Source organism: Oncorhynchus mykiss, chromosome 15 (assembly GCF_013265735.2).
Source record: "Oncorhynchus mykiss isolate Arlee chromosome 15, USDA_OmykA_1.1, whole genome shotgun sequence".
In the NCBI taxonomy this organism is placed as follows: Eukaryota; Metazoa; Chordata; class Actinopteri; order Salmoniformes; family Salmonidae; genus Oncorhynchus; species Oncorhynchus mykiss.
Genome location: NC_048579.1, coordinates 72,579,727 through 72,594,118, shown reverse-complemented (window position 1 = coordinate 72,594,118; position 14,392 = coordinate 72,579,727). Strand labels below are relative to the sequence as shown.

The 14,392-nt window shown below is 46.3% G+C and overlaps 1 protein-coding gene and 1 long non-coding RNA gene across 5 annotated transcripts in view; one reads left to right on the top strand and one right to left on the bottom strand.

Moving 5' to 3' along the window:
* Positions 1 to 14,392, bottom strand: part of LOC110515111 — a 183,354-nt gene that overhangs the window by 140,352 nt on the left and 28,610 nt on the right. For all 4 annotated transcript variants that reach the window (XM_036945281.1, XM_036945283.1, XM_036945284.1 and 1 more), the window contains exons 2-3: positions 3,559 to 3,667; positions 1 to 27 (exon numbers count right to left, since the gene is read on the bottom strand). The exon at positions 1 to 27 is cut by the window's left edge and continues 50 nt beyond it. In XM_036945281.1, the coding sequence (XP_036801176.1) occupies positions 1 to 27; positions 3,559 to 3,667 (136 nt within the window). The remainder of the gene's footprint in view (positions 28 to 3,558; positions 3,668 to 14,392) is intronic.
* On the top strand, positions 1,946 to 2,457 carry LOC118938847. The gene is made up of 3 exons (XR_005036217.1): positions 1,946 to 2,028; positions 2,123 to 2,227; positions 2,415 to 2,457. It is a non-coding gene; the product is annotated as an uncharacterized LOC118938847 (long non-coding RNA).

The window sequence follows — 14,392 nt, the reverse complement described above, 5'->3', positions numbered from 1 at the left end:
AAGTCAGCTTTACCCTCGTGTGGTCAACTGTGGGAGAGATGAGGATACAAGTTAGAGAGAGACAGAGGAAGAGAGTGATAGGAGAGGAAAAGAGCACGAGAGAGAGAGTTTCCCATGCCAATAAAGCCCCTTAAATTGAATAGAGAGAGAGAGGAAGGGAGAGGGGAAGGGAGAGGGGAAGGGGGAGGGAGAGAGGAAAGGAGAGGGGAAGGGGGAGGGAGAGGGGAAGGGGGAGGGAGAGGGGAAGGGGGAGGGGGAGAGGAAAGGAGAGGGAGGGAGAGTGAGGGAGAGGAAAGGAGAGGAAAGGAGCAGGAGAAAAAGAGAGCAACAGATTAGAGGGAATAAAGACAAAGGATGTGGCTGGTAAATAGAACAAATAAATCATGGCAAATGTTTTCAGCACTGAACAACAAGATTATATAAACACTATATTTGACTGATCCATCTGTAGCCTCCATCCATCCATCCATCTGTAGTCTCGTCCATCCATCTGTAGTCTCATTCATCTATCCGTCCCTCCGTAGCCTCCAGTCTCCATCCATCCGTAGCCCCCATCCATCCATCCGTAGCCCCCATCCATCCACCCGTAGCCCCCGTCCGTAGACTCCATCCATCCGTAGCCTCCATCCATCCGTTTTCTCCATCCATCCATCTGTAGCCTCCATCCATCCATCTGTAGTCTCATCCATCCATCCATCTGTAGTCTCATCCATCCATCCATCTGTAGTCTCATTCATCTATCCGTCCCTCCGTAGCCTCCAGTCTCCATCCATCCGTAGCCCCCATCCATCCATCCATCCGTAGCCCCCATCCGTAGACTCCATCCATCCGTAGCCTCCATCCATCCATCCGTAGCCTCCATCCATCCGTCCATCGATTGTAGTCATGATGTTCTGAATTAAGAGGCAGAGGGGCTTCAGATGACAGAGGTTAGTGTCCTGTAAGATGTCCTCGTGATGCCATGTTCAGGTAGAGAAGAGGTTAGTGTCCTCCATGTTGTTCAGGTAGAGAAGAGGTTAGTGTCCTCCATGTTGTTCAGGTAGAGAAGAGTTGTGTCCTCCATGTTGTTCAGGTAGAGAAGAGGTTAGTGTCCTCCATGTTGTTCAGGTAGAGAAGAGGTTAGTGTCCTCCATGTTGTTCAGGTAGAGAAGAGGTTAGTGTCCTCCATGTTGTTCAGGTAGAGAAGAGGTTAGTGTCCTCCATGTTGTTCAGGTAGAGAAGAGGTTAGTGTCCTCCATGTTGTTCAGGTAGAGAAGAGGTTAGTGTCCTCCATGTTGTTCAGGTAGAGAAGAGGTTAGTGTCCTCCATGTTGTTCAGGTAGAGAAGAGGTTAGCGTCCTCCATGTTGTTCAGGTAGAGAAGAGGTTAGCGTCCTCCATGTTGTTCAGGTAGAGAAGAGGTTAGCGTCCTCCATGTTGTTCAGGTAGAGAAGAGGTTAGTGTCCTCCATGTTGTTCAGGTAGAGAAGAGGTTAGTGTCCTCCATGTTGTTCAGGTAGAGAAGAGGTTAGTGTCCTCCATGTTGTTCAGGTAGAGAAGAGGTTAGCGTCCTCCATGTTGTTCAGGTAGAGAAGAGGTTAGCGTCCTCCATGTTGTTCAGGTAGAGAAGAGGTTAGCGTCCTCCATGTTGTTCAGGAAGAGAAGAGGTTAGTGTCCTCCATGTTGTTCAGGTAGAGAAGAGGTTAGTGTCCTCCATGTTGTTCAGGTAGAGAAGAGGTTAGCGTCCTCCATGTTGTTCAGGTAGAGAAGAGGTTAGCGTCCTCCATGTTGTTCAGGTAGAGAAGAGGTTAGTGTCCTCCATGTTGTTCAGGTAGAGAAGAGGTTAGTGTCCTCCATGTTGTTCAGGTAGAGAAGAGGTTAGCGTCCTCCATGTTGTTCAGGTAGAGAAGAGGTTAGCGTCCTCCATGTTGTTCAGGAAGAGAAGAGGTTAGCGTCCTCCATGTTGTTCAGGTAGAGAAGAGGTTAGTGTCCTCCATGTTGTTCAGGTAGAGAAGAGGTTAGTGTCCTCCATGTTGTTCAGGTAGAGAAGAGGTTAGTGTCCTGTAAGATGTCTTCCATGTTGTTCAGGTAGAGAAGAGGTTAGTGTCCTGTAAGATGTCCTCCATGTTGTTCAGGTAGAGAAGAGGTTAGTGTCCTCCATGTTGTTCAGGTAGAGAAGAGGTTAGTGTCCTCCATGTTGTTCAGGTAGAGAAGAGGTTAGTGTCTTCCATGTTGTTCAGGTAGAGAAGAGGTTAGTGTCCTGTAAGATGTCCTCCATGTTGTTCAGGTAGAGAAGAGGTTAGTGTCCTCCATGTTGTTCAGGTAGAGAAGAGGTTAGTGTCCTCCATGTTGTTCAGGTAGAGAAGAGGTTAGTGTCCTCCATGTTGTTCAGGTAGAGAAGAGGTTAGTGTCCTCCATGTTGTTCAGGTAGAGAAGAGGTTAGCGTCCTCCATGTTGTTCAGGTAGAGAAGAGGTTAGCGTCCTCCATGTTGTTCAGGAAGAGAAGAGGTTAGTGTCCTCCATGTTGTTCAGGTAGAGAAGAGGTTAGTGTCCTCCATGTTGTTCAGGTAGAGAAGAGGTTAGCGTCCTCCATGTTGTTCAGGTAGAGAAGAGGTTAGCGTCCTCCATGTTGTTCAGGTAGAGAAGAGGTTAGTGTCCTCCATGTTGTTCAGGTAGAGAAGAGGTTAGTGTCCTCCATGTTGTTCAGGTAGAGAAGAGGTTAGCGTCCTCCATGTTGTTCAGGTAGAGAAGAGGTTAGCGTCCTCCATGTTGTTCAGGAAGAGAAGAGGTTAGCGTCCTCCATGTTGTTCAGGTAGAGAAGAGGTTAGTGTCCTCCATGTTGTTCAGGTAGAGAAGAGGTTAGTGTCCTCCATGTTGTTCAGGTAGAGAAGAGGTTAGTGTCCTGTAAGATGTCTTCCATGTTGTTCAGGTAGAGAAGAGGTTAGTGTCCTGTAAGATGTCCTCCATGTTGTTCAGGTAGAGAAGAGGTTAGTGTCCTCCATGTTGTTCAGGTAGAGAAGAGGTTAGTGTCCTCCATGTTGTTCAGGTAGAGAAGAGGTTAGTGTCTTCCATGTTGTTCAGGTAGAGAAGAGGTTAGTGTCCTGTAAGATGTCCTCCATGTTGTTCAGGTAGAGAAGAGGTTAGTGTCCTCCATGTTGTTCAGGTAGAGAAGAGGTTAGTGTCCTCCATGTTGTTCAGGTAGAGAAGAGGTTAGTGTCCTCCATGTTGTTCAGGTAGAGAAGAGGTTAGTGTCCTCCATGTTGTTCAGGTAGAGAAGAGGGGGGGGGGGGGGGGGGGGGGGGGGGGGGGGGCTTGGATGCTATGTTGTGGGGAAGAAGGGCCAAGAGGATGTGTGTGTTGTGAGAGGCTGTGGTCAGAGTTTATTTGTCCAGTCCACTCAGAGCTCCTCTGGCCTGTAGCATTAATGTGATCCTGTCCAGTAATATCCATCTATCCCCCTGACTGTAAGAACCATTAGAGAGGACACACACAGCACACTAGACACACAGCACAGTACACTACACACACAGCACACAGCACACTACACACAGTACACTACACACTACACACAGCATTACATACAGGGCAGTATGTCTTTATAGCGGTTCTTCTTCACATTCCCTTCCTGCTCCCCGACGTTGGTGGGGTAGATCTTCTCTGTCCTGTATTTGGTCGATAATCTTCGTAATCTCTGCAGGGAGAAAAAACAACAAGAGAGAAAATGTTATTCATTCTGTGTTTTTCTGTCTCCTAAAGAAAGACATGTTGTAGAGAAGGAATACCCAACAACACCCTATTTCCTTTATAGTGCCCTACTTTTGACCAGAGTCCTATAAAGGGAATAGGGAACCATTTATAGTGTACCACCTTTGACCAGAGCCCTATGAAGGGAATAGGGAACCATTTATAGTGCACTACTTTTGACCAGAGTCCTATAAAGGGAATAGGGAACCATTTATAGTGCCCTACTTTTGACCAGAGTCCTATGAAGGGAATAGGGAACCATTTATAGTGCACTACTTTTGACCAGAGTCCTATAAAGGGAATAGGGAACCATTTATAGTGTACCACCTTTGACCAGAGTCCTATGAAGGGAATAGGGAACCATTTATAGTGCACTACTTTTGACCAGAGTCCTATAAAGGGAATAGGGAACCATTTATAGTGTACCACCTTTGACCAGAGTCCTATGAAGGGAATAGGGAACCATTTATAGTGCACTACTTTTGACCAGAGTCCTATAAAGGGAATAGGGAGCCATTAGGAACACATCCGTATAGAGGGGCTTTAGTGTAGGATAGGATGAATGATTGATGGTGAAGAGAAACATTTGCCCTACATTAGAGGGACGTGGTACAAGCCAGTCATGTTTCAGTGTCACAGGAATGGTTCCCAGAGAGTGTACCGTTGCCCACGCACAAGGTTAGGGATCATGAAGAGATCCTATTTGACTACGCTCCACACACCCCCTTCTCCAGCCCCTCTAACAGCCCTGCAGAGACCAGCCCACCTACACGCTATACAGTAGCTAACAGTTTAGGAATGCCCTAGTCCCCCTCGTGCAGCTCCACGATGGTTCCTCGCCCATCAGTACTTCCTATGGAACTTCTCACACAACTCTCTCTCTGGCTTCATTGGGAACAACCAAACTCTCACAACAGCACCCTTGATCTCCAAGCTGAGGCCCTTAATTCAACTCTGCCCTCTCCCCAGCTCGCTTCCAGCTCCGCTCCGAGGCCCTCTCCCCAGCTCGCTTCCAGCTGCGCTCCGAGGCCCTCTCCCCAGCTCGCTTCCAGCTGCGCTCCGAGGCCCTCTCCCCAGCTCGCTTCCAGCTGCGCTCCGAGGCCCTCTCCCCAGCTCGCTTCCAGCTGCGCTCCGAGGCCCTCTCCCCAGCTCGCTTCCAGCTGCGCTCCGAGGCCCTCTCCCCAGCTCCGCTCTGAGGCCCTCTCCCCAGCTCCGCTCTGAGGCCCTCTCCCCAGCTCCGCTCTGAGGCCCTCTCCCCAGCTCCGCTCTGAGGCCCTCTCCCCAGCTCCGCTCTGAGGCCCTCTCCCACAACATTAATTACAGTGACAGTGTGTCGTTCAGCTCCACTCTAGCAGGCCACCGAGTCCTCAGGGACAGAGTAATGAGACACTGCTTCAGCACATTAGCTGAAGGGATATAAACGACACACTCGTACATAGACACTAGAGGTCGACCGATTAATCCATTTCAAGTTTTCCTAACAATCGGAAATAGGTATTTTTGGACACCGAGTTGGCAGATTATTTTCAATTTTTATTTTACAACTTTATTTAACTAGGCAAGTCAGTTAAGAACACATTCTTATTTTCAATGACAGCCTAGGAACAGTGGGTTAACTGCCTTGTTCAGGGGCAGAACGACAGATTTTTACCTTGTCAGCTCGGGGATTCGATCTTGCAACCTTACGGTTAACTAGTCCAACGCTCGAACCACCTGCCTCTCATTGCACTCCACGAGGAGACTGCCTGTTACGCGAATGCGGTGCGCATTTGTGAAAATAGACTGTTGGTCCGCTTCAAGCCTATCAACTCCCGAGATTAGGCTGGTGTAATCGATGTGAAATGGCTAGCTATTTAGCGGGGTGCACACTAATAGCGTTTCAAACCTCACTCGCTCAGAGACTTGGAGTAATTGTTCCCCTTGCTCTTCATGGGTAACGATGCTTTGAGGGTGGCTGTTGTCGATGTGTTCCTGGTTCAAGCCCAGGTAGGGGCGAGGAGAGGGACAGAAGCTATACTGTTACACTGGCAATACTAAAGTACCTATAAGAACATCCAATAGTCAAAGGTATATGAAATACAAATGGTATCGAGAGAAATAGTCCTATAAATACTATATTAAGTACAACCTAAAACCTCTTACCTTGGAATATTGAAGTCTCATGTTAAAAGGAACTACCAACTTTCATATGTTCTCATGTTCAGAGCAAGGAACTGAAACGTTAGCTTTCTTACATGGCACATATTGCACTTTTACGTTCTTCTCCAACACTTTGTTTTTGCATTATTTAAACCAAATTGAACATGTTTCATTATTTATTTGAGGCTAAATTGATTTTTATTGATGTATTATATTAAGTTAAAATATAATTGAGTATTGTTGTAATTGTCATTATTACAAATAATAATTTTTTATAATTTTTTTTAAAATGTAAAAAACGTCAGATTAATCGGTACCGGCTTTGTTTGGTCCTCCAATAATCGGTATCGGCGTTGAAAAATCATATTCGGTCAATGCTACACACTCGTACACAGACGCTACACGCTCGTACACAGACGCTACACGCTCGTACACAGACGCTACACGCCCGTACACAGACGCTACACGCCCGTACACAGACGCTACACGCCCGTACACAGACGCTACACGCCCGTACACAGACGCTACACGCCCGTACACAGACGCTACACGCTCGTACAGACGCTACACACCCGTACAGACGCTACACACCCGTACAGACGCTACACACTCGTACAGACGCTACACACTCGTACAGACGCTACACACCCGTACAGACGCTACACACTCGTACAGACGCTACACACCCGTACAGACGCTACACACTCGTACAGACGCTACACACCCGTACAGACGCTACACACTCGTACAGACGCTACACACTCGTACAGACGCTACACACTCGTACAGACGCTACACACCCGTACAGACGCTACACGCCCGTACAGACGCTACACGCCCGTACAGACGCTACACACTCGTACAGACGCTACACACTCGTACAGACGCTACACGCCCGTACAGACGCTACACACTCGTACAGACGCTACACACCCGTACAGACGCTACACACCCGTACAGACGCTACACACCCGTACAGACGCTACACACTCGTACAGACGCTACACGCCCTAATTAGGAAATATGTATAAGAGTGTTGATGGAAGCTTCACAAGATGTAATCACTAGTGACGTTAATAAAAAGACATTGAAGCTAATTTTCTAATAATTAGCGACCAGTTTTCCATGACATGCACTGCTGCTGAGGCCGCACTTGAGGTAGCGACCTGGGAACAGAGAGGATGTTGGGAACAGAGAGGATGCTACTTCACTGTAGCCGGGTTTCGAGACATAGTGGGAAACTTCATCCTCTCTCTCTTTTTCCCCTCTTCATAAAAAAACACGCTACCCTAACCGTGGCCTACAAACTCAACAGCTACTGTGACTACTGTCATGGTCTTCTGGTGTTGTAGTAGGCCTGGGCGTTGGAGCGGTGGGGGCCTGGGCGTTGGAGCGGTGGGGGCCTGGGCGTTGGAGCGGTGGGGGCCTGGGCGTTGGAGCGGTGGGGGCCTGGGCGTTGGAGCTTGCTCCCATTAAGTCCAGTCTGCTCCCATTAAGTCCAGTCTGCTCCCATTAAGTCCAGTCTGCTCCCATTAAGTCCAGTCTGCTCCCATTAAGTCCAGTCTGCTCCCATTAAGTCCAGTCTGCTCCCATTAAGTCCAGTCTGCTCCCATTAAGTCCAGTCTGCTCCCATTAAGTCCAGTCTGCTCCCATTAAGTCCAGTCTGCTCCCATTAAGTCCAGTCTGCTCCTATTAAGTCCAGTCTGCTCCCATTAAGTCCAGTCTGCTCCCATTAAGTCCAGTCTGCTCCCATTAAGTCCAGTCTGCTCCCATTAAGTCCAGTCTGCTCCCATTAAGTCCAGTCTGCTCCCATTAAGTCCAGTCTGCTCCCATTAAGTCCAGTCTGCTCCCATTAAGTCCAGTCTGCTCCCATTAAGTCCAGTCTGCTCCCATTAAGTCCAGTCTGCTCCCATTAAGTCCAGTCTGCTCCCATTAAGTCCAGTCTGCTCCCATTAAGTCCAGTCTGCTCCCATTAAGTCCGGGTTGCATTGAAACACATGGGGATAGTGTGTTGATCCCTAATATTCAATCAACATGAGCATAAATAGGTTCTATTAAGATGTAAATTGATGAAAACTACAAAAACTAAAGCCATGGTGCCTTTACCAAGATTAGAAACTATACAAATCTCTGTACTCTCTGAGACGCAGAGAGAGACGCAGAGACACATGGTGATTACAAAAGACCTGTGACAGCTAGCTCTTTTACCCCACCAGCCTCTCTGACACTGACAGACCTGCTGGCTGTGGTGAACCTCACCTAACCACGTGGCCTGGCTGACAGAATACTGATACATGGTTATGACAACTGAAGGAATAGGCCTGAAAGCATTAAAAAGGTGAGGTCAGAGAGCTAGAGAAAGAGCGAGAGAGAGAAAGAGAGAGAGAAAGAGAGAGAAAGTGAGAAGGAGAGAAAGAGAGAGGGCGAGAAAGAGAGAAAGAGCGAGAGGGAGCGAGAGAGCGAGAAAGTGAAATACCAGTGTGCCATCACAGCAGCAAGATTTGTGACCTGTTGCCACAAGAAAAGGGCAACCAGTGAAGAACAAACACCATTGTAAATACAACCCATATTTATGCTTATTTATTTTATCTTGTGTCCTTTACCATTTGTACATTGTTAAACACTGTGTATATATAATATGACATTTGTAATGTCTTTATTGTTTTGAAACTTCTGTATGTGTGATGTTTACTGTTAATTTTTATTGTTTATTTCACTTTATATATTCCCTTTATATATTATCTACATCACTTGCTTTGGCAATGTTAACACATGTTTCCCATGCCAATAAAGCCCTTGAATTGAATTGAGAGAGCTAGGGAGAGAGAGAGCTAGGGAGAGAGAGAGCTAGGGAGAGAGAGAGCTAGGGAGAGAGAGAGCTAGGGAGAGAGAGAGCTAGGGAGAGAGAGAGCTAGGGAGAGAGAGAGCTAGGGAGAGAGAGAGCTAGGGAGAGAGAGAGTGAAAGAGAAAGAGCGAAAGCGAAAGAAAGTGAGAAAGAAAGTGAGAGAGAAAGCTAGGGAGGAAGAGAGAAAGCTAGGGAGGAAGAGAGAAAGAAAGAAAGTGAGAGAGAGAGAGAGCTAGTGAGAAAGAGAGAAAAAGAGAGAGAAAGAAAGTGAGAGAGAGAGAGAGAGAGAGCTAGGGAGAAAGAGAGAGAGAGCGAGAGGGACAGGGAGAGAGAGGATAATGTTTTTACCAGGTGTTGCTATGTCTCTGTACTTGAAGACTACAGTATGTGTTTATCTCAGGTCTTCTTGCTGAAGAGGAGAACCATGCAGTGCTCTGCTCTCTCAGGCATACAGTAATACCATTATATCTATTCTGGTCTCAAGTGGATTACATTTTCATCAGAACACTACACTGATTCTGTTCTGCAGAGGAGCCAGGGGCTGAGACAGCCAACATCACAACACACAAGGTATGTACTCTTCCACACACACACATTTATGTATACATTTTCATGCATGCACACACTCTCTCACACATCCACCCACGCCACATTGCACTACGCATGAGAAAACACAGTGTGCTAGAAACGGTGTGTGTGTGTGTGTGTGTGTGTGTGTGTGTGTGTGTGTGTGAGTGGGCCAGGCGGTAGTCCAGTCCATAAGCCCCGGGTAAGACAGGGGTGAGGTAGAGTTGTACAGCAGCAGTGTGGGACCAGGGAGTTACCCTCTGATGAGTTGTCATGGAGCTCTGTGGAAGCGGTCTTCACAGCCTTCCAAGGGTGCTCTCCACTGGGCTGGAGACTCCTGGTACCTTACCATCACCCTGTCTAACCACATATAGTCTACATCCTCAATAACATCCTATTCCCTTTACAGTGCACTACTATTGACCAGGTTCATTAACAGTAGTGCACTACTATTGACCAGGTTCATTAACAGTAGTGCACTACTATTGACCAGGTTGATTAACAGTATTGCACTACTATTGACCAGGTTGTGTTTAACAGTAGTGCACTATATAAGGGACAGAGTGCCTACAGATCCAACACAGAATCCTGACATGTATTGGAGTGGCTCAGTTCAGCTCCAATTTAATGACTCTTTGCACATCAGCTCTCATTGCTGCAGTCATGTAATGCAGGGCCGTTAGAGAAACGCTTTAGACATTACATCTGCATGTGTGTTGTGCTGCCGAGGCCCACGATGCCCGGCTTTAGGCCAAATACCCCCCCCTACTGAGACATTACATCTGCATGTGTGTTGTGCTGCCTGGGCCCACGATACCCAGCTTTAGGCCAAATACCCCCCCCCCTACTGGGACATTACATCTGCATGTGTGTTGTGCTGCCTGGGCCCACGATGCCCAGCTTTAGGCCAAATATCCCCCCTACTGGGGCATACATCTGCATGTGTGTTGTGCTGCCGAGGCCCACGATGCCCAGCTTTAGGCCAAATCCCCCCCCCCCCCTACTGGGGACATACATCTGCATGTGTGTTGTGCTGCCGAGGCCCACGATGCCCAGCTTTAGGCCAAATCTCCCCCTACTGGGGCATATAGCTGCATGGCTTGTAAAAAGTGGAATTATTTTGGTCACAGAAAATGAAAAATCTATCCAATCATATTGTGTTGCATAAAACCCCCCGAGTCAGACAGTTTATAGAATCACGTCTTCATAAACTAAGTCTTTTCCTGTCAAATAAAACGGAGGCTCTTATTGGGTTCCAAATCAAACAGATTTTTAACAAATCTGAACATTGTCGGTGGAGTCATAAGACCGTTTTGCTGCTCCCACGCCAGACCACCATTTTTTATTGCTCTCTCTTCCGTGGTTACGTAAACGTTGTGCACACATGAACAGGACGCAAGTACACACTATGGAGAAGCCCATTGGAGGACGCAGTACAAAAGGAAACGAGAGTGGAACTAGAGAAGAAGAACAAACAAACGAGAGACAGAGAGAATAGAAGGAGCGAGGAGGAGAGAAAGGAGGGGACAAACGTCAGAGCTTTTAACTAACTAACTAACTCAGTAAATTGATTATGTTATCTGTCGATCAATTTCCACTAACATGGTCTCAGTCTGGCTCCTGGAGAACTTTCTGGGCTACGGCTGACAGACGACACTAGTAAGAGCAGAGAGACAGAATGACGAGGTCAGTAGAAGGAAAAAAGACAGACAGGGAAATATGTAATGTTCCTCCACAATACTTTCTCTCTTTCTCATTCGTTCTCTCTTCCCTCTTTCTTTCTGAACCTGCCTCTCAGCCCTGTGCAACAGGAAGTGGCAGTGTTGTTGTGAGAGAGAGCGCGTGAGGGCCAGCTTCCTGTGAGCTGCACTACCACTTTAATACTTCTGCCACCGAGCAACAATGAGGGAGACCAGTGACACACACTACCCCTCGTCCCCTCTCACCCCCCTGAGCAGACTCATCCCCCTGAGCCCCACTGGGCGACGCCCTAAGGCTGTGTCTGCCAAAATCAAAGACCCTCCCCCTGAGGGTAGACTGGAGAGACAGACCACCATCCTCCGTGGCTGGGCCCCCCCGTCTCCCTCCGTGGCTGGGCCCCCCCGTCTCCCTCCGTGGCTGGGGCCCCCCCGTCTCCCTCCGTGGCTGGGGCCCCCCCGTCTCCCTCCGTGGCTGGGGCCCCCCCGTCTCCCTCCGTGGCTGGGGCCCCCCCGTCTCCCTCCGTGGCTGGGGCCCCCCCGTCTCCCTCCGTGGCTGGGGCCCCCCCGTCTCCCTCCGTGGCTGGGGCCCCCCCGTCTCCCTCCGTGGCTGGGCCCCCCCGTCTCCCTCCGTGGCTGGGCCCCCCCGTCTCCCTCCGTGGCTGGGCCCCCCCGTCTCCCTCCGTGGCTGGGCCCCCCCGTCTCCCTCCGTGGCTGGGCCCCCCCGTCTCCCTCCGTGGCTGGGCCCCCCCGTCTCCCTCCGTGGCTGGGCCCCCCCGTCTCCCTCCGTGGCTGGGCCCCCCCGTCTCCCTCCGTGGCTGGGCCCCCCGTCTCCCTCCGTGGCTGGGCCCCCCGTCTCCCTCCGTGGCTGGGCCCCCCGTCTCCCTCCGTGGCTGGGCCCCCCGTCTCCCTCCGTGGCTGGGCCCCCCGTCTCCCTCCGTGGCTGGGCCCCCGTCTCCCTCCGTGGCTGGGCCCCCGTCTCCCTCCGTGGCTGGGCCCCCGTCTCCCTCCGTGGCTGGGCCCCCGTCTCCCTCCGTGGCTGGGTCCCGTCTCCCTCCGTGGCTGGGTCCCGTCACCCTCCGTGGCTGGGTCCCGTCTCTCTCAGTGGTTGGGTCCCGTCTCTCTCAGTGGTTGGGTCCCGTCTCTCTCAGTGGCTAACTCACACAGTGAGTTTACAACAAATGTTGTAAATATCGGCCCACTGCATCCAGCCCACTGCATCCAGCCCACTGCATCCAGCCCACTGCATCCAGCCCACTGCATTCAGCCCACTGCATCCAGCCCACTGCATCCAGCCCACTGCATCCAGCCCACTGCATCCAGCCCACTGCATCCAGCCCACTGCATCCAGCCCACTGCATTCAGCCCACTGCATCCAGCCCACTGCATCCAGCCCACTGCATCCAGCCCACTGCATCCAGCCCACTGCATTCAGCCCACTGCATTCAGCCCACTGCATTCAGCCCACTGCATTCAGCCCACTGCATTCAGCCCACTGCATTCAGCCCACTGCATTCAGCCCACTGCATCCATATTAGAAGAGAAAGTTAAAATATATTCACACATTAAAGTGATGAAAGTAAATGTATACAGTTCATTGGCACCATATTATTCTGGACATAATATCTACAATCTATATTACATCTACACTAAATCTATATTACATCTACACTATATCTATATTATATCTACACTATATCGACACTATATCTACACTATATTGACATATCTATACTATATCTACATTATATCTACACTCAATCTACACTATATCTATATTATATCTACACTATATCTACACTATATCTACACTATATCTACACTATATCTATATTATCTCTACACTATATCTATATTATATCTACACTATATCTATATTATATCTACACTATATCTATATTATATCTACACTATATCTATATTATATCTACACTATATCTATATTATATCTACACTATATCTATATTATATCTACACTATATCTATATTATATCTACACTAAGAAGAGAGAAGAGAAAGTTCAAATATATTCACACATTAAAGTGATGAAAGTAAATGTATACAGTTCATTGGCACCATATTATTCTGGACATAATATCTACAATCTATATTACATCTACACTAAATCTATATTACATCTACACTATATCTATATTATATCTACACTATATCGACACTATATCTACACTATATTGACATATCTATACTATATCTACATTATATCTACACTCAATCTACACTATATCTATATTATATCTACACTATATCTACACTATATCTACACTATATCTACACTATATCTATATTATCTCTACACTATATCTATATTATATCTACACTATATCTATATTATATCTACACTATATCTATATTATATCTACACTATATCTATATTATATCTACACTATATCTATATTATATCTACACTAAATCTATATTATATCTACACTATATCTATATTATATCTACACTATATCTATATTATATCTACACTATATCTATATTATATCTACACTAAATCTATATTATATCTACACTATATCTATATTATATCTACACTATATCTATATTATATCTACACTATATCTATATTATATCTACACTATATCTATATTATATCTACACTATATCTATATTATATCTACACTATATCTATATTATATCTACACTATATCTATATTATATCTACACTATATCTATATTATATATACACTAAGAAGAGAGAAGAGAAAGTTCAAATATATTCACACATTAAAGTGATGAAAGTAAATGTATACAGTTCATTGGCACCATATTATTCTGGACATAATATCTACAATCTATATTACATCTACACTAAATCTATATTACATCTACACTATATCTATATTATATCTACACTATATCGACACTATATCTACACTATATTGACATATCTATACTATATCTACATTATATCTACACTCAATCTACACTATATCTATATTATATCTACACTATATCTACACTATATCTACACTATATCTACACTATATCTATATTATCTCTACACTATATCTATATTATATCTACACTATATCTATATTATATCTACACTATATCTATATTATATCTACACTATATCTATATTATATCTACACTATATCTATATTATATCTACACTAAATCTATATTATATCTACACTATATCTATATTATATCTACACTATATCTATATTATATCTACACTATATCTATATTATATCTACACTAAATCTATATTATATCTACACTATATCTATATTATATCTACACTATATCTATATTATATCTACACTATATCTATATTATATCTACACTATATCTATATTATATCTACACTATATCTATATTATATCTACACTATATCTATATTATATCTACACTATATCTATATTATATCTACACTATATCTATATTATATCTA